Raw genomic sequence first — 19,428 nt, forward strand, 5'->3', positions numbered from 1 at the left:
CGGCCACCAGCTGACGCCTGCATTCACATTCTAAGGAACCCGTCTGTCCCAACCACCACGACAACCCCTTCCCCCCTACTCTTACCTGCAGCCCACGCAGGTCACAGCCATTAGATCCTTCCCCTGAAGCATTGCTTCCCTCCTGCCGCACTCAGGGCTCCCTCCTGCCTTCCATGCCCAGGACAGGGCCTCCCGGCCTCCCCAGGTCTCTGGAGCAGAGGTTGTGCCTTCCTCATGTGGTCAGGCTCAGGCTGGGAAGGAGCGGCCCAGAGGCGGGGGGAGGCACGGGTGCGGGGCTGCCTCTTCCCCGGTAGTGGACGCTGAAGCCTGTCCACCTGAATTGGAGGCGGGGCGGAGCAGTCGACTGACCGCCAGGCAGGGGAGCAGGGCGCGGGCTCAGAGGGAGGGAGTGGGAGGCCGAGGAAGGACAAGGTGCTTGTGGCGATGAGTATCAGAAGGCAGAGCGGAGCTGCTCGAGAGAGGCTGGCTCTGTGGAGGTGAGGACCTGCGGGTGGGCCTGGCCTCTCTGTGGGATGGTGCCCAGGGCAGGAGGAAGAGAAACACCTGTTTAGAGAGAGGGGGAGGGTCTGGGCCAGTTGTGTGCGGACTCTGCCATGGAGGCAGGGGGAACCAGGGCGGGGCCGTCTGTGTAATTCTAATGTCATTTGCTAATGGTGGGTGCCCGCAGCCGGGGAGCAAGAGGGGAGGACATGGGACCACCCGGCCAGAGAGAGGAGGGGTCGAAGGCCCCCTTGGAGGAAGGGCCCAGCGCACAGGGCCTGCAAGGAGTTGGCCCCTTCCCCACCCACAGCTGGGCAGTGCCCACTGAGATCATCCTCCCTACTTCACAAACAGAGACACAAAGGCCAGACAGCTTGAGGTTAAGGAGCTCGGCCAAGCCCACACCACAGTACAGGGTGGGGGCAGGGATTTGACCCAGGTCCACAGGGTGCCCACTCTCTAGGCAGCACCTGCACAGAACAGGGCAGTGCCATAGGGAGGGGCTGCACGCTGGGCAGGAATGCATCTTCGGCTAGAAAGAGTCTAGAAGGAAGATCAGAAGTGGCGAGACTGCACAATTAAGAAGTGCTAAGAAGTCACACTGGACAGACCTGGTCTTGGTAGCCAAGCGCTGAAGTCACCCCTGCAGCCGTCCTCCGCTTTGGCGCCTCTTCCCAGCGTCCCTGCCCCCCTCCTTTGGCCCTCCTGGAAACGACACTTTGCGTTTTCTGTTGCCCTTGCCTATACAGCACAAACATGCTCATTTAAGAAGAAGAAGTGGAACGTGGGAGGCAGCAGACAACTGTGTTCATCTGAAAGGAGGAGGCCCCATTCCCGTGCAGGCGCTGCCCCTGGGGATGAAATTCCCAAGCTTGTTGGGGATTCTCCCGCCTGGCGTTGCCGCTCTGAATGCCAGCACCTAACCCCCTAATGTCCCTACTGCAGCCCTCCCAGCATCCCCCCTGCAACCTCCCAGCAACTCCCTGTACCCCTCCTAGGATCGCTCCTGCATCCCCCATTATCCCCCCCTTCACCCCTCGCGGCATCCCCCCTGCACCCCCCAGCATCCCCCCTGCAGCTCCCCCAGCATCTCCCCTGCACCCCCAGCATCCCCCCTGCAGCCCTTCCAGCATCCCCCTGCACCTCTCCCAGGATCTCCCCTGCAACCCCCATTATCCCCCCTGCACCCCTCGCAGTATCCCCCCTGCATCCCCCAGCATCCCCCCATGCACCCCCGGCATCCCCCCTGCACCCCTCCAGCATTCCCCTTGCACCCTACCAGTATTCCCCCGCATCCCGGCCTCCAAGCCTCCCGCCCACCTTGCGGTCCCCGCCCTGGCGTCTAGGTGGCACCAGAATCCCGCGCGGACTCCTCCCGCTGGGAGCTGCCCTCGCTTGCCCGTGGTTGTCCAGCTCAGTCCCTCTAGACGCTCAGCCCCTCTAGACGCTCAGCCCAACCGGCCGCACAGTTTTCAGGGGTCAGTTCCTCCAAGTACAAGGGGCGGTGGCTTCTCTGGAGCTGCAAATTTGTCACTGCTATTTCCTTTCGTTCTTCTACTTCCTATCGTTCCTGGCCTCCTCTTGGGGAGAGGTAGAGCCCTCTCCTTTCCGCCTCAGGGACAACCCAAAGCAAGTACTGCATGTGCCCTTTTTAAAGTTTTAAATAATTTTAGCAAAAAGGATATTAACATTAAATCAATTTTTAAACTTTTTGAAAAAATTATCAAAACTACATGCACATGGTTCAAAACAATAGGCTCCTGCTGGGCCCTTTCAGATAATTCAAATTGTCACCAGGTTGGAGTGCAGTGGTTCGATCACGGCTCACTGCAGCCTCGACCTCCCGGGCTCAGCTGATCCTCCACCGCAGCCTCCTGAGTAGCTGGGAACACAAGCGCGAGCAACCACGCCCGGCTAATTAAAAAAAAATTTTTTTCTAGAGATGGGGTCTTGCTGTGTTGCCCAGGCTGGTCTTGAATTCCTGGGCTCAAGCAATCCTCCCGCCTCAGCCTCCCAAAGCACTGTGCTCCTTTTTGACGCAGCTTTGAACTGTAGCTGGTTAACAAAATGAGAACCAGTTCTTCATTCCTTCATTGTGGAAGTCTTTATTGTGAGACTCTGGGGACGGAGAGGAATTAGACAAGGGCCTCTAAGCTGAGCTCACATCCCAGCCGGTCAGTCAGATAAACGCATGGGTACCGAGTACTGCTACGTCCCAGGAAGAAAGAGAGAGCAGCTTTCGGGATGGGGGCGATGGGGAGGTGTCCGAGGTCAAGAGACAGCGGCACGAGCAGACCCCCGTGTGCCGTCCTGTGGGCGCGGGGCGGCAGGGGAGGCGCACACCGGCCCCTTTGTGCAGCCTCCCGCCTCCCGCAAAGTTAAAGAGCAGGAAAGTCAGGATTCCTCGCTCGGCCCTGCCCTGTCGGCTGCTCCGCGCTCCGCTCCTCCCTGCGAGCGTGTGTGTGTGTGTGTCGGGGGTCCCTCCCCTCCTGGCTCTGGGGTCGGGCGCGCACCCCGCCCCGCAGCGCGGCCCCTCCCCGGCGAGCGCAACCCCATCCAGCGGGAGCGCCGAGCCGCGGCCGCGGGGAAGCATTAAGTTTATTGGCCTCAAAGTGACGCAAAAATTCTTCAAGAGCTCTTTGGCGGCGGCTATCTAGAGATCAGACCATGTGAGGGCCCGCGGGTACAAATACGGCCGCGCCGGCGCCCCTCCGCACAGCCAGCGCCGCCGGGTGCCTCGAGGGCGCGAGGCCCGCCCGCCTACCCAGCCCGGGACCAGCCTCCCCGCGCAGCCTGGCAGGTGGGTCCTCTTTTCCTCTCCGCCTCAAACCCACGTTTCTTTCCAGACTTTCTTTCCCGCCTCGGGGAGGGGGATAGAACCGCTGCGCCCCACCGCCCTGCGAGGAGGCGAGGAGGTGCATGCGCCCCAGCGGTGGGCGCCAGATCCTGTCCCTGCGCCCTCCACGCTCAGCAAGAGCCAGAGCTGAAGCTGACCGGCCAGAGTGGGAGACGAGGAACGTGTAGTGCTCGAAGGGGGCGGGCGTAGGGGGCTCCTTTGTCTATTGTTGCAGGGGCTTTGCAACCTCTTGAGGACCCGTGAAAGACCCCTTAAAGAGGGTCTTGAGCAAAGTGCTGTCCTGCGCTTTGGGAAGAGTTGCTTTCGTTTCAACCCATGGTTCATGTTTGATCTTTACTTTGCTATCATCGCGTGCAGGTGGCTTTATGCAAAGGGAGAGTTCTGGTTGCCACAAATGCCTAGACAGCTAGAGAAATCTCTGAGTGGCGCCTAAGTGGGCCGAGTCTCCGTGCGCTTGGGTGGTTTCACTGTCAGAGCTGAGGCGCTCTCAGACACCTCACAGGCCATTCAGAATGTATGTGAAACTCCAACTCCAACGACTGTGCTACGTGGTTGAAGGATATAACCATCATTTGCTTGAAAATTGTGTACATTCAAACTTGTTCTTGAAAAAAAGCTCTCTGGAGCTCAAGAGTGGATTTGGGTCTTGGGCTAAGGAGCAGATTTTCTTCTGAACTGGGGCTTTTGCATATTGAATTGTTCCTTTTCCATTTGGGACTCTGAAGAATTTGAGAGGGGTAGAATTTCTGAATCAGACATTACAAAGACTTTGTGTATGTGTTTTTACCATCAGTTTTGTCCAGAAAAGTGAACCAGGTCAATGGATTATTTATGAGCCTGCTAGCTAACTCTCATCATAGGAAGACGAGAGCAAATATTTAATGTGTTTTGCCTTCAGTTACATGGGAAAAATGTCTAAGAAGGTGACATTGGGACTTGTGTTTAATGAAACAGAGAACTGTGGGCAGCGTCAGTGTTGGGTTTTTAGGAGCGTAGGGAGCACACAGTTTTGACTCTTTGTCCCATTACTTGCTTCTGTGTGAAGCCACTGAGGCCCCAGGGTTCGGGTTTTCCTGCCACACACTCTGGGGTGGCAGTGACCGTTCCAACATGGATGAGTGAGAGGCAGGTTCTTACGAGGTTTGTGCAAATTGAGCAAGCCACTTGGGGCATGGGTTTTTCCTCTTTTCTTTCTTTCTTTCTTTTTCCCACTAAAGAACAGATTGAAACTGCTTCACAATTAATCAAAAGTCCCCTCAACACTCTGGTGATCCATCTAAGACCTTTTAGAGATATAATCACCAGCACAGATATTCAAACCCATTTTTTTCAATCTCCTTGTTTAAGAAATATATATATACTAGGAGTGGGATGGGGGAATAATGTTGATGTTTTAATGGAATCTGAAAGACCTCAGAAATTCCTCTCGGGGGATGTTTAGAGTCGTCTGAGCATTTTGATGAAACCTGGAGAGGCATGTTGAAGAGTTTCGCAAATAGGTGAGGTGCCTGAGGAATGGGGATGCTTGGCTGGAGGGGGGTTAGGAGCATGGATCAGTCTGTTTCTTACAGCAGGTGCTTGCTTCCCAAACACCCTGGATGTCCGCTGCCAAACAGAAACACAGGTAACTCCAGACATTAAGCCAATACGTGGCAGCTCCTTCTCCTTCCTACTTGTGGAATGAATGGTATAATTGGAGAGAATATAGAAGGCAGGGCTTCCTGAAGAAGCTTAATTTTAATTTGGCTTCATGAATCAACAGGATATGGTCATGACTTGACTTTTTCTAAAGATGTCTGGACAGCCAGAGCAAAAATTATACAGTCACTTTTGGTTGTTGTTGAGAAGGTAACTCAGACCTTAGTTATTCCCAGTAACATATCAGCTCCTCGTGGTCCTCAGCTCTAAATGAGGGGCTGTGGAGAGGACTGCCTAACACGATGTCCGAGTCCCCTCCAACTCACTCTGCAACCATGACCCTAACCTCTCCACTTTAAGAAAACATGAGTTGAAATGATGGTGCAAAAATGCCGGAGGGCCGGTACTCTCTACCCAGATATCACCTTCAAATCAGGGTCTCCTGGGGATCCCCTCGGGTTTCACTCTAAGGCAGAGGCTTTGCACACTCTGACACACGTAAGTTAACCCCTGCACCTTAACCACAGCCAACCAACAGGGGCCCAATAACCCAACTCCCCATCTGCCCAAATGCCCTTTGCAAGATGCCCGGGGTGTGGTGCGGTAGAAATGGCCCCCAGGCAGCACAAATTTGGGCTGCACCGATTTTCCTGTCCAGTCCCTGGGCTATTAACAGCCACCTCCACTCCCCTGATGTTTGCGGTGTTCCATGGAACATACGTGGGTGTGGAGCGAAACATCTCATAAAAGCGCCTGTTTCTCCACACTTGGGACAAGTGAGGCAGTCTCCCTTGCTCTTACAGGGAATCTGTTTCTGGGCTTAACCAGGCAAAATGACATTCCAAGGGAAGAAAACTCCATCTTTCTAGGAGGGACCCAGGGGAAAACAGATGAAACTAGCCTTTCACAGAAACCTGGCATCAATGATCTTCCCTGAGCAGAAAGGCAAATTGCTCTTCCAGGTGGGCACGGGCCCCACCATCGGCCTGCACAGCCCCGTACTTCCAGGTGGAGCTCACAGTGCTGACGTTGGTTCACATTCAGAAATGTTGCTCTGTGAGAAACGTCTCTGCAGGGGCTGCTCCCTTCAGCCTGACTTTTGTTTGCTCTGGGTGACTGGGAAGACGAATGCTCATTTACTGAATGTCAACAACGCGCTTTTAAATGGGAGCAAGTGTTTTCCCAGCCCTGTGTCTAATGAGGTGACAAAATGAGTAGCGATAAAGTGGATGTGAGGCAGTCTGACTGCCTTATTATTATTTCCATCTTTCCTTTGGCCCCTCTGGAACCTGGCAGCAGCTCCCCAGCTTCCATCCCAACCCTGAACCAAGGGGATTTGTTAATGGGATTTAAGCCACAGGCTCTTTAGCACCCAGGACTGGATGGACCTCCATTAATCCCAGAAGACCGTGGGCTGCAAAAGGAGAGACGCTCCCCAGTGATGTGGAGACAGAGAGGCAATGTCCTAGGGTCTTCAGGTACTGACGAGTGACAGACAGCAAGGGGAGGGTCTCCTGGGATGCTGATGTCCAGTTCTTCAGGTCATTCTTTGAGGTAGGGAGGGAAGAGGTGACAGGAGGGGTTATGACGAGACCAGGTGGTGATCTGGGCAAGCACTTCTCAGCCAAGCTGGGGACACAGCGAACCCACTGTGTGCTTTGGGAGAGCCCAGAGCCCCAGGCTGGGTGGGCAGCTAGCAGGAGGGGGCAAGTACGTGGGCCTTTGCCATCTTGGGTTTTGGTGTGACCTTTCTGTGTGTATACAGGAAAAAAGAGCATTTCATTTCCTTTGTTACTGAACTGTTGAATAAAATAAGCTGATTTGTTTTCTCTAAGGGAACTTTTTCCTCTAAGGGGCCAAGAATTAGTGAGTGGGAGACCTGGAAGGACCAGGGAGGGGTTCTGCTCCCCGTAGCTCTGTGCATGGCTGGCTCTAGCTCACCCACGGCTCTTGAGGACAAAGCCAGGCCTAGAACTTGAGTCTCTTCTACTTTCGCTCTCTTCTCTTCCCTCCGTAATGATGGACATGTCTTCTTTAAAAGGCGAACCAAATTAGCTGACCCTTTCTCTTGTTTCAGAGTTGGGGAGCTGGGCCGAAGGAACAGGGAGGGAAGAGCCTGGAGGGGAGAGGGGAGGTAAGCTGTTCTGGTCAGCAGGGAGCTTTGGCTGACTGGAAGTTTCCCAGCACTGGCTGAGGGCTAGAATTATTTTTTCTTTTGAAAATTTTCAACTGAAAAATCAGAGATGTGGTCCATTTTCACCAGTTAACATTTTGCCAATTTGTGTACAAAGTCACTCTAATTATGCATATATCTAATTTTTGCATATGCAGTATATGTATGATTTGATATATTATGTGTAATATATAAGATCATTAATATAATTATGCCATTTATGTATCTGTATGTATACATACAGATATATATACACACTATATATATACATATGTACATACAGATACATACAGATATATATACATATGTACATACAGATACATACAGTGTATATATGTGTCTGTATACACTATATGTATATATAAACTATATGTATCTGTATGTATACCTACAGATATATATAGTGTGTATATATATCTGTAGGTATACATACAGGTATATATATACTATATATATAGGTTCAACTAATATATATAGTTGAACCTTTGAGAGTTTGCAGACTTCCAGATACTTCTTCCTTAAATACTTCAACATAGATTTCCAACAAACAAGGACCTTCTTGTACGTAACCACAGCGCCATTTTCATGCTGGGGAAACTGGAGATAGATACAATACTATTATCGCACATACAGCTCATATTCCCATTTCCCCCGCTGTCTCAATGATGTCCTTTTTAGCATACAGTGTTACTTTGTGAGACTGTAAACTAGGGGTCAGAAAGTTTTTCTTGCTCTCATCTCAGTGAATATCTGAGAACTAGACTGGTGCGATGATGTGTAAGGATGAACTGATTTTTCATGAGTGTCTCCAACTGTGTGACTCACACTAAAGCACATCTCAGAAATTGTTGACCTAACAGTATAGGCACCTTTGAGCAGCAACAGCCAAACTCCAAACACCTTGTGGCTGAAGAGGTGGTCGCACGTGTCCTCCGCGCCCCCTCTCCACCTGGATGCACCCGTCTCCTCCAGCAGCCTCACCTCACCTGACCTCACCTCTCCTTCTCCCCTCCATGCCCCACCCAGAGAAATGGGCCAGTTTCCCCTCTCTTTTCTCTTCTCCACTCCCATTTTATTTTGTAGTTCCACTTCAAACCCCTTTTTCCCCACTTCCCTCTTCCACCTTGCTCAGCAGCCACAGGTGAATCCACCCTTATTTCATAGCACCCTCTCCCTGGGGTTGTTTTTTCCTCTCTTCTCTCTGTTTTGGGTCCTTTGTGGACCCAATCATGTCTGTTTTACACAAAGGTAATCTTAGTAACATACCTGTATAAAGGAAAAGAAAAGCTGTGTGTGGACATGTTCCCATGTGTTCTATCTTGATTTTTACTTATTGCATAAATTGTATTTATCACAACTGTAAAGGAGTGTTTGGAAGGTGTAAGTGACACTCCTAATCCTGCTTAATCTAACACATCATCTGTTTTGAGTTTCTCAAGTCTCTTTCCCAGCCTCGTCCACATTTAAATATACTATGGTAACAGAGTAAAAGCAGTTTTGTTTTCTGCAAAAAGTTGTAAGTTGTGAAATTATGTGTCACAAGCAATTCATGTCACCAACTTCTTCTTCTTCCTCTTCCTCTTCCTCCTCCTCTTCTTCTTCTTCTTCTTCTTCTTCTGCTTCTTCTTCTTCTTCTTCTTCTTCTTCTTCCTTCTTCTTCTTCTTCTTCTTTTTTGAGATGGAGTTTCGCTCCTGTTGTCCAGGCTGGAGTGCAATGGCCCGATCTCAGCTCACCACAACCTCTGCCTCCTGGGTTCAAGCTATTCTCCTGCCTCAGCCTCTAAAAGGCTGGTATTACAGGCATGCGCCACCATGCCTGGCTAATTTTTGTATTTTTAGTAGAGACAGGGTTTCTCCATGTTGATCAGGCTGGCCTCGAACTCCCGACCTCAGGTGATCCACCCACCTAGGCCTCCCAAAGTGCTGGGATTACAGGCATGTGACACTGCGTCCAGCCCATGTCATCAACTTCTAAAGAACTTGGACCAGGCGCAGTGGCTCATGCCTGTAATCTCAGCACTTTGGGAGGCTGAGGCAGGAGGATTGCTGGAGTCCAGGAGTTCGAGACCAGCCTGGGCAACATAGCGAGACCTCATCTCTACTGTGTATTTTAAAATTGAACAACAAACAAAACTAAAGACCTCAAAAGTGCCTAAAAGGCACCTCCGTGGAATCTGTACAAGGATCTCCCTGCTCCTTGTTCTTCTTTCCTTAAATTTAGTTTTCCTTAAGAACCAAAAAGAAGGTTAAAATAAAGAAAGAAAGAACTTCGAATCAGTCTCATTGTCAGCCCCCTCCCCACCCCTACGCCGTCGTGTAGCACTTAACAACGCTGTGTTCTACAGCTTTCGTTTCAGATGTTTTAGTTTATCACATTTATTTCTGTGGGTTAGGAAATATATTCTAAGTTCCAAACCACCAGCTCACAGATGAACATTTGGAGCCCAGACCGCTGATGGGTGTGCCTGCCAGTACTTGTTTCAAAGTCTGAAAGCCCATCCTGGGCTCTTTAATCCTGGGCATGTCAGTCTCTTCCTGTCCATAGTCCATGAAAATGACTGTTGAGGCAGCCCTCCTCCTCTGCCCACAAGATGCACAGCCGATCTTCCCGATGGGTGAGGCAGGGAGGGACAGGGCCCCTTAGAATAGAACCCTGATCCCATTTGACTTAACTCCAGGGAGGAGAGAAAGAGCAGCACCTCACATGGAGCTCAGATCTGTTGGCACCCTCGCCCAGTCAGGAAACCCAAAACAAGCCCTCCATGCTGAGAGCTGTACAGGGCGTGCTCCAGTCTGCAAGTATTTGGACTCAGGGACGTGTAGCCATAGCCCCTGCTTCCAGGGGCACACGAAGCAAATGTACATAAAAGGATAACTAATGATGCCTGGTAATCAATGGCGAGTGACAAATGAGAATCGAGTAGAAAGAGTGTATCTTGGGCTGGAGTGCTGAGAGGAGGTGGATAGAAGCTTATGCCAGGCCTTGGAGGGTGCAGGATAATTAGAGGAAGGGAAGCTACAGGTGGGGACGCACACGGCACTGTTGGTGCCTACTGGCCCCTGAATAACCTGCGCTATTTGTTAAAAACTGCAGATCCCTGAGTGCCCACATGGATCTCTTGAATTAGAATCTCTGGGAGAGCAGCCCAGGAGTCTGTTTCCCAGGTGACCCCAAGCACTGATTGAGAGCAACAAGCATGACCCAGTGAGGCCCGTGCTGGGAGCCACAGATCACTTAAGTCCCAAGTCTTGTGGGCCTCAGTTTCCCTGACTAGGGTGTGAAGTAGAAAGGCAGAATGGGTTGCGGATGTGTGGTGGTGATAGTGACATCAACTCACTGTCGTTTATTGATGCTTCCCTGTGCTAGACACTGAGATAAGCATGTGTCATACTTTAATTCCCACAACAGCCTTTAGGAAGTAGTGGTTTTAACAGTCTGCTTTTACACAGGAGGAAATGGAAGCTAAGAGAGGTTAAGTGACCTACTCAAAGTCACACAGCCAGTAAGTAGTGGACCAGGGATTCCAGTGCAGACCTGAAACAGAAAGGAGAGCTATGGGTTGTGAACAGAGGAACTAATGAAGGATGACTCTGGAAGGAAGTTAGTCTGGGCTTGGCTGTTTATATTCACAGGAGGAGGGCTGTTCACGTCTGCTATGCTAAATTCATTTCTTTCTAGTAAAGTCAAAATAAATAATCCAGTATCCTTTTGGCCAGCCTCTCTGGGGGACCTTGACCCCATCACAAGGGGCATATCCTCTAGATTTTATACTCTGTGTAGAGAGAAGCCCAGGGCTATCCTCTCCCAGGCAGGGAAAGTTCTGGACAGAAATTCTTTTTCTTTCTCATGATAACTGGCCCAAATGGCCCTGAGGATTTTATCCTATTTAATTCCTCTCCAAAAAATTAAACCAGGCTGGGTGCAGTGGATCATGCCTGTAATCCCAGCACTTTGGGAGGCCAAGGCGGGAGGATTGTTCATAGGCCAGGAGTTCAAGACCAACCTGGGCAACATGGTGAAACCCCATCTCTGAAAAAAATACAAAAAATTAGCTGGGTGTGGTGGCACACACCTGTAATCTCAGCTACTCGGGAGCCTGAGGTGGGAGGATTCCTTGAGCCCGGGAGGTTGAGGCTGCAGAGAGCCATGATCATGCCACTGCACTCCAGCCTGGATGACAGTGCAAGACTCTGTCTCTTAAAAAACAACACACACACACACACACAAACACACACACAAAGAAACAGAAAAAACACTAAACTGTTTGACTCTGTCATATAAGGAATCCTTTGGATAAGGAGATGGCTGTGATAGTGGAGTTCATTTCTACCCTTTTTGTCCAAAAAAAAACAAGCAGATTTTCTCTATTCTCTTCATTTCTATCATGAAATCTCTTCAATTCATTGGAAAGGCAAGCCAGGAGTCCCTATGGCTTCCGACCTGTGCCCCCCTGACCCTGCACACTTCGGGAACACAGCAGTGCCTTCAGCAGATGCAAACGTGAGCCCCCATTTTACACTGCAGAGCCTGCAAGGAAGGATCAGCCAACAGCCAAGGTCCTGTGAGAGAAACTGTGCAATAGCAGCAAAGGAAGACTTAAAGCCTGGGGGCAACTGTGGTGCAAAACATGTGAGCTATCTAAACACGCCGCGGCAGCCTCCGTTCACCACGGGATGTGTGGCAGCACCAGCCTCTCCAGAAGCATCGTGTTTTTCCTAGCAGTTGGTCTTCTTTTTCAGATTTTAGGCTTGGCCTGTGGACTCCATGCAGGCAGGACTGTGCCTGCCTTGTTTCTTTTTTCTTTCTTTCTTTTTTTTTTCTTTCTCACTCTATCGCCCAGGCTGGAGTGCAGTTTGGCTGACTGTAACCTCTGCCTCCCAGGTTCAGGTGATTCTCATGCATCAGTCTTCTGAGTAGCTGGGATTACAGACATGCACCACCACGCCCGGCTCATTTTTTGTATTTTTATTTTTATTTATTTATTTGAGACAGAGTTTAACTCTTGTCACTCAGGCTGACGTGTAGTGGCTCGATCTCAGCTCACTGCAACCTCCGCTTCCTGAGTTCAGGCAATTCTCCTGCCTCAGCCTCACAAGTAGCTGAGATTACAGGCACCCGCCACCACACCCAGCTACTTTTTGTATTTTTAGTAGAGACAGGATTTCACCATGCTGGCCAGGCTGGTCTCAAACTCCTGACCTCAGGTGATCCGCCCGCCTTGGCTTCCCAAAGTGCTGGGATTACAGGCGTGAGCCAGCTGGCCCGGCCTGCCTGCCTTGTTTCTGAGGAGCCGAGCACATGTGGGCCTACGCACATCTTTGCTGAGGGAGTGCTTCTCCATGGAGAAGGCCAGATTCCATGTTTACTGCTTCGGGCGGCACCAGCGTTCCATAATTCCCATCACTCTTGGGAGATGCCCTGGGAACTTCAGCCTCCCTCTAAATAGAGGATACGAACTGCCAGTTGGCTCTATGACCTGTAACTAATCCTATCTCAGCGTTAAACCCACAGTTCATTTGTTTTTGTTTGTTTTGAAAAAGAAAGTTGAGTTTCCTGAGAAATGAACTCACTTTGATCTTGACACATGAAGTCAAAGTTCAACATTTCTGTAGTGTCTTTCTGCTTAGAAGGCACAGATAGGCATCAAGTAGATGGAGCGTCACAGGCATTTCCAAAGGGCTGGGTGTTTATGACCAATCGGGATAATTACATGCTTGTTCAGGTACGGGTTGCTCCTGGCTATAGAGACAAAGTGTGTGGAAAGAGGAATGGAGATTTGATCAGAAGTTTAAATAGAAACAGTCCTTTTTTACTTGGAGTCAGGGATTGGGGGAATGGAGTGCATTAGCTTCAGGAGAGTTAAGAGAAAGTCAGCCACTCCCATTGGCTGGTCAACTGCACCCCTCATGTGCAGAGACCTAGGGGGACGAGGCTCCTGTCTGCCAGCTGTCATTCCACAGCAGAGGTGGGGTCCACGGCACCACCCTCAGCCTGTCACCAGCTCAGCCTGGAACAACAGCACACATCCAAGATGCAAAGGAAGGCTTCCTTCTGGGGCTTTTTCTGGACATGGAGAAACTCAAAGACTGCCTGGAGAAGGTCAGCTGTAATACTGACCTCGTTTGCAATCTTTCCACCCAGCAGGATAAAAATACCTTTTAAAAAAAGAAAGCTTAGAAGAGGGCATTCTCAGAAACCAACCTTCTTAACAACTCACACTTCTCTATTCCTGGGCCAGCTTGTTTTCAGCCATTGTTATGTGCAAGTCTTGATAGAAAAAGCCAGCCAGGGCTCTGCAGAATCAGAAAAAATAGGAAGAGAGTCTGGGGCTCCACAGGCAGGAGCTTGCAGGCAGAAAGGGCCCCGGGCACATGGCATCTGCTCCTGGCAGACCCGATTAGTCACCGAGAGGAGTTTTCCTCTACCTGGCAGAGGCAGAGGAGTAAGTTAAGAAAAGGAGATGTGTGTCTCCTCTGAGTGGCTGTAACTTTGTGTTTGCACCCCAGATTCTATGATGAGGGGTGGGGGCTCAGTAGGAGAACCCCAGAAAGCACAGCTGGATAGAGAGAGACAGCCTGTGGGGAGAGGCTGCCCAGTCATGAGTTGTCTGAGGGATGCTCTGGGTTTTCTTGCACTGGGACCATTTTAGCCTGTTGATGTAAAATTTTTTAATTAAAAAAATTAAAAAGAACTAGGGGATATTTCAGGAAACAAGACCTCTGTAATGGCTCAGAACACAAATAGAAACAGCGTATTACTCTTCCAGGAGCTGCTCACCATAGTTGCCAGGAATTCAGGACTGGATGCCTTCGGGGCTGAACCCCTGAGGACTCCTGAGAACACATGTTGCCCTCAAAAATCTACCTACCTGCACACATTTTCTACCCTCTCTGCAGGACGCCTCAAGGGAGAAAGTAAACAAAATCCAGAACCAATCATTTGGCCCCTGAGGCAGGAGGGTAACTGCTCACTGCTGCTGCTAAATGTCTATTTCCTCTCCCCAAAGTATTGCTTCTGAGATGGACCGCATTTCCCTTCCGTAGACCCTCTGGGCCTGGGTAGAGAGGCCAGGGAACGCTTGGGTGATGCAATTGGAGCTTCTATTTAAGTGAGAGGAAAGTGGCAGTACAGAAAATAGAAGAGGTTCTTGCAGAAAATTGTGGGGCCAGGCCAGGCATGGTGTCTCACACCTGTGATCTCAGCTCTTTGGGAGGCCAAGGCGGGTGGATCATGTGAGGTCAGGAGTTCAAGACCATCCTGGCCAACATAGTGAAACCCCATCTCTACTAAAAATATAAAAATTAGCCGGGCATGGTGGAGCACGCCTGTAGTCCCAGCTACTCGGAGGCGGAGGCACGAGAATCGCTTGAACCCGGGAGGCAGAGGTTGCAGTGAGCCAAAATTGTGCCACTGCACACTAGCCTGGGCGACAGAGCAAGACTGTTTCAAAAAAAAAAAAAAAAACTGTGGGGCCAGTGGGAGGAAGAGCAAGGGAAGGAGCAGCTCTGTCAACTCGGTGCCCTCCAGCCACACAGGGAAAAGCTCTTCCTCCCTGCCATTTGGCCTTCAAGTTCGTCAGTTGTTTAACGTACAAAACATGTCATTGATATAGGCCGGAGGGAAGTACAGAGGCCTTCTTAACACAACCATTGACTACCAAGTTCAGGTTTAATTTAGCTGAATATTTAAATATGTTGACATCTCATCATGTAATAAAATAATAATATCCCTTGGCCTGGTAAATGGTTACCTATGGTGGGTGAGAGGATGTGTGGTTATTTTAAAAGCCTATCAAGCCTAGTTGAGGGCCCAAGGAAGGGGGAAGTGGGGGGAGGCCAAGGCCAGGCAGTAGCATAAATGGTGAGCAGGGTGAGGTTATGGAGGCCGCTCTTGTCAGAATTCACATCCTTCTGAGTGGTGTTTGCATTCTTGAGCCTGGGGTGGGTGGCGGAGGGCCTAACAAGTGCAGTACAGCCCAAGACGTCTACCTCCCCTTACACACACACAGCCCCTAGCTACATGGAGCTGATTTATCTCTTGTTGCTGTAGATATTTTTGGCAACAATCGATCCCTTTAAAATTTTTATTTTCCACTTTACAGAAAAAATGCAGCAAACGCAAAACCCTAGTGACTGACATTGCCTGGTGTTCATGTCTAATCCTTGCTCGTGTTTATAGCCATAGTCATTCTTGTGAAGCTACTATTTTGTGTCCTGATTTTTCACTTACTAAGTTTTTGTCTTTACATGTGTAGGTAGCTAAGTTGCAGTCACCAAAAACCCCAAATAGGTAGGTGACATCCATGTGCCATTTCTATTAGCCAGTTCCTAGCCATCCTTCTAACTGTTGGATCTGGAGGGTTAGCCTCAGATCATTGCAGTTATAAACAGTCCATCCCTGGCTATCTTTTCTAGAAGGGTCCAGTGTCATCTCAGCTAGGCAGAAACGTATTTCAACTCCCAAACTGTTTCAAGAGTTTGAAAAGCTCAGGCCCAGAAGAAACAAGAGTGAGCAGTTGAACAGTCTTACAACTGCTGCTTACAACTTTATAACAGGCCATAGGTTTAAAGTCCAAAAGGGCTCAAATTTCTACCCCATGTTTGACGACTCAGACCTCAAGCCAGAGCTGAGCTGACTTCCCTGAGCCCAGGCCACGGCGGTGAAATGAAGGCACAGCAGCCCCGGCCGGGCCCTCCCAGTGGAGGCACAGGGGGACGGCGACACCAACCACCCCAGCATCAGTAACCTGCACACTCTTCTCCCTAGGTCTCCTGGAGGCAAGGCGACCTTGCTTGCCCTCTATTGCAGAATAACAAGGGGCTTAGCCACAGGAGTTGCTGGCAAGTGGAAAGAAGAACAAGTGGTGAGCAGCAGTGCCGTTTAAGGACCAGTCGGGCTTGCAAATGCATAATGGGAACGCAGAAAGGCCATGTGCAGATAGACTGGACACAGCCGGAGACAGCTCAAATCTGCCCCAACCTTCCTAGGGGCTAAAAGACGAGTGACAGAGTCTGTAGCTAATGAGCTGGGGTGCCTCACGAAGGGTGGCCTTTTTACCTCTGTCCTTTGCTTTTTTCCTTTTAAAATCATAGCTGTAGTTGATATAAAATATAACTTTGGGTGTGCAGCTTAAATGATGGTGAGGACTGTCCTGCCTGCTGAAAGGCAGAAACGCCTTTGCTTGTCATTGTTTCCCCAACATAGCATCCAAGACAAAGGGGGTGCTCTGTGACGCTTTGGAGCCTCTCTCACATTCTTCTGAGCTGCTGGCAAACCACAAGATGAGAGTCCAGTGGCTCAAAGGGAAGCGGGTGCTTTGCTCTCCAGTCCAGCCTGTGCAAACCTTGGTGATTTGCTGTCTATTTTTGTTGGTTTTATTGTTTCCTTTTGAAATTACTTGATTGTAATTTGATGCCCTGTATAGGTTGAGAAATTTAGTTGAATTTATGGACTGCCATGTAGCAAATAGGATGTCTCACATTTAACAAATGCATTTGTAATCCCGTTAACTAATGTAGTTTAAGATGTATGATGAGTTAATACCAAAGACGAGTAAAATGTCTAACTTTTTTCTCCTTCCTCTGTGTGTCTTTCCAACAGAGTCAATCCCGACGTGTCAATCCCGACGATAGAGAGCTCGGAGGTGATCCACAAATCCAAGCACCCAGAGATCAATTGGGATCCTTGGCAGATGGACATCAGTGTCATTTACTAACCAGCAGGATGGAGACCACGCCCTTAAATTCTCAGAAGCAGCTATCAGCGTGTGAGGATGGAGAAGACTGTCAGGAAAACGGAGTTCTACAGAAGGTTGTTCCCACCCCAGGGGACAAAGTGGAGTCCGGGCAAATATCCAATGGGTACTCAGCAGTTCCAAGTCCTGGTGCGGGAGATGACACACGGCATTCTATCCCAGCGGCCACCACCACCCTAGTGGCTGAGCTTCATCAAGGGGAACGGGAGACCTGGGGCAAGAAGGTGGATTTCCTTCTCTCAGTGATTGGCTATGCTGTGGACCTGGGCAATGTCTGGCGCTTCCCCTACATATGTTACCAGAATGGAGGGGGTCAGTATCACAGGCTGCGAGTAGAGGCTGTGACCCAGGGTGGGCTGTGACCCGGAGTGGGCTGTGACCCGGGTGGGCTGTGACCTGGGGTGGGCTGTGACCCGGGTGGGCTGTGACCTGGGGTGGGCTGTGACCTGGGATGGGCTGTGACCCGGGTGGGCTGTGACCCAGGGTGGGCTGTGACCCGGGGTGGGCTGTGACCCGGGTGGGCTGTGACCTGGGGTGGGCTGTGACCCGGGGTGGGCTGTGACCTGGGGTGGGCTGTGACCCGGGTGGGCTGTGACCTGGGGTGGGCTGTGACCCGGGTGGGCTGTGACCTGGGGTGGGCTGTGACTCGGGTGGGCTGTGACCTGGGGTGGGCTGTGACCTGGGATGGGCTGTGACCCGGGTGGGCTGTGACCTGGGGTGGGCTGTGACCCGGGTGGGCTGTGACCTGGGGTGGGCTGTGACCCGGGTGGGCTGTGACCTGGGGTGGGCTGTGACCCGGGTGGGCTGTGACCCGGGTGGGCTGTGACCTGGGGTGGGCTGTGACCCGGGTGGGCTGTGACCGGGGTGGGCTGTGACCTGGGGTGGGCTGTGACCCGGGTGGGCTGTGACCTGGGGTGGGCTGTGACCTGGGGTGGGCTGTGACCCGGGTGGGCTGTGACCTGGGGTGGGCTGTGACCCGGGTGGGCTGTGACCTGGGATGGGCTGTAGGTCCTCTTGAGAGGCCAGAAGACAGATTATGTCTTTTCAGTCTTCACTGGCGTAAGACTAGGAACATGATGACTTAGACTTTCGAGCTGGTAGAAAAGTCAAATCTCGCCAGGCGTGGTGGCTCACACCTATAATCCCAGCACTTTGGGAGGCTGAGGCAGGCGGATCACCTGAGGTCAGGAGTTCAAGACCAGCCTGGCCAACATGGCAAAACCCCGTCTCCACTAAAAATATAAAAATTAGCTGGGTATGGTGGTGGGCGCCTGTAGTCCCAGCTACTTGGGAGGCTGAGGCAGGAGAATCACTTGAACCTGGGAGGTGGAGGTTGCAGTGAGCCGAGATGGTACCACTGCACTCCAGCCTAGGCGACAGAGCGAGACTCTGTCTCAAAAAAAAAAAAAAAAAAAAAAGTCAAATCTCCAGCAAGCCAAAAGCTGAAGACGGCGTGTCTGAGGCTCTCCGGGTTGTGAAGCTGGGTGAAGCCCTCCCAAACCTGACCTCACAGATCTCCAGCATCATGAGCGCTCCATTTACTGAAGGGCCTCCTTCTCATCCTGCGTTCTCCAGGCTCTGTCCTCCCCCAGCCAGAAGTGAAGGAATGGCCGTCAGCCCTGTGCCGAGTCCCTTCACTCCTGCTGGCAAGTTCTGTTGGGAAGAGTCCACGAGGGTAGGCCTGCGTAAGGGAAAATTTGGAGGTGGCTTCAGAGTCCCAGATGCTTCTGATCCTTTGGACCTGTGTGAGGTCAGAGAAGGGCATCAGCGTTAAGTCCTAAGTCTTAATTACCAGTCTGGGCAGAATTTAAGCTGGATTAGATTCACAGCATGACATTAATACCAACCTCAAACCACGCATGGCTGGCCCTCCTATCTCCTCCTGGAATGTTAGATTTTTGAGGCCAGAGGCCCTATCTTGTTCCTTGTACCCCTAAAGCCTCTCAAGTAGTTAACTTGTAGATTATAAAAAATAGTAGCTGACTGTAGGCGTGAAGATGGGAACCTGGGGGAGAGCAGAGCAGTGGGGAAAAGTGAATGGGTTTGGGGCCTCTGGACTTGTTATCAGCACAGGAAAATAACAAGAAGTGGGTGTCAGATGCGTCAAGCTTGATTTTCATGGGAGCTCTGACAACAGATTTGGGAGGGCAGCTACAAAGAGGTTTGGGGATCATCCATTTGTGTCACCCTCACTTCTCCCATGACCTAACACAGAGTGGCCTGGATTTACTCTCTTTTAAAGATTTCTGTCCATGTAGCTGCAAAGGTAGTTCCAGGGGGCCCCTGGGAAGCTCAGCGCTTCCTGCCTAGGAGGAGCAAAAGTCATAATCACCTTATCTCCTGCTCCAGAGGACTCACCTTTAGCCTGAGCATTATGTAAGGGGCTGGGTCACTGGTGACGTTTCCCCGACACTCATTCCCCAGCGTAAAGCTGATCAAGCAAACTCTTTGGAGGAAGGCCATCACGAGAACACGTGGTTTTATTCTCGAGCCGGGTTTACCCA

General features: G+C 50.8%; 1 protein-coding gene across 2 annotated transcripts in view; it reads left to right on the forward strand.

The window, feature by feature from the left end:
• The first annotated feature begins 404 nt into the window (after window positions 1–404).
• Window positions 405–19,428, forward strand: part of SLC6A4 (solute carrier family 6 member 4) — a 45,521-nt gene continuing 26,497 nt past the window's right edge. The window contains exons 1-3 of one of the 2 annotated variants that reach the window (XM_055388598.2): window positions 405–497; window positions 15,937–16,033; window positions 16,771–17,236. In XM_055388598.2, the coding sequence (XP_055244573.1) occupies window positions 445–497; window positions 15,937–16,033; window positions 16,771–17,236 (616 nt within the window). In that variant the 5' untranslated portion in view covers window positions 405–444. Of the gene's footprint in view, window positions 498–3,162; window positions 3,302–15,936; window positions 16,034–16,770; window positions 17,237–19,428 lie in introns of those variants that run through there. The other variant, XM_031011262.3, reaches the window with a different exon arrangement.

Source organism: Gorilla gorilla, chromosome 4 (genome assembly GCF_029281585.2).
Source record: "Gorilla gorilla gorilla isolate KB3781 chromosome 4, NHGRI_mGorGor1-v2.1_pri, whole genome shotgun sequence".
Lineage (NCBI taxonomy): Eukaryota > Metazoa > Chordata > Mammalia > Primates > Hominidae > Gorilla > Gorilla gorilla.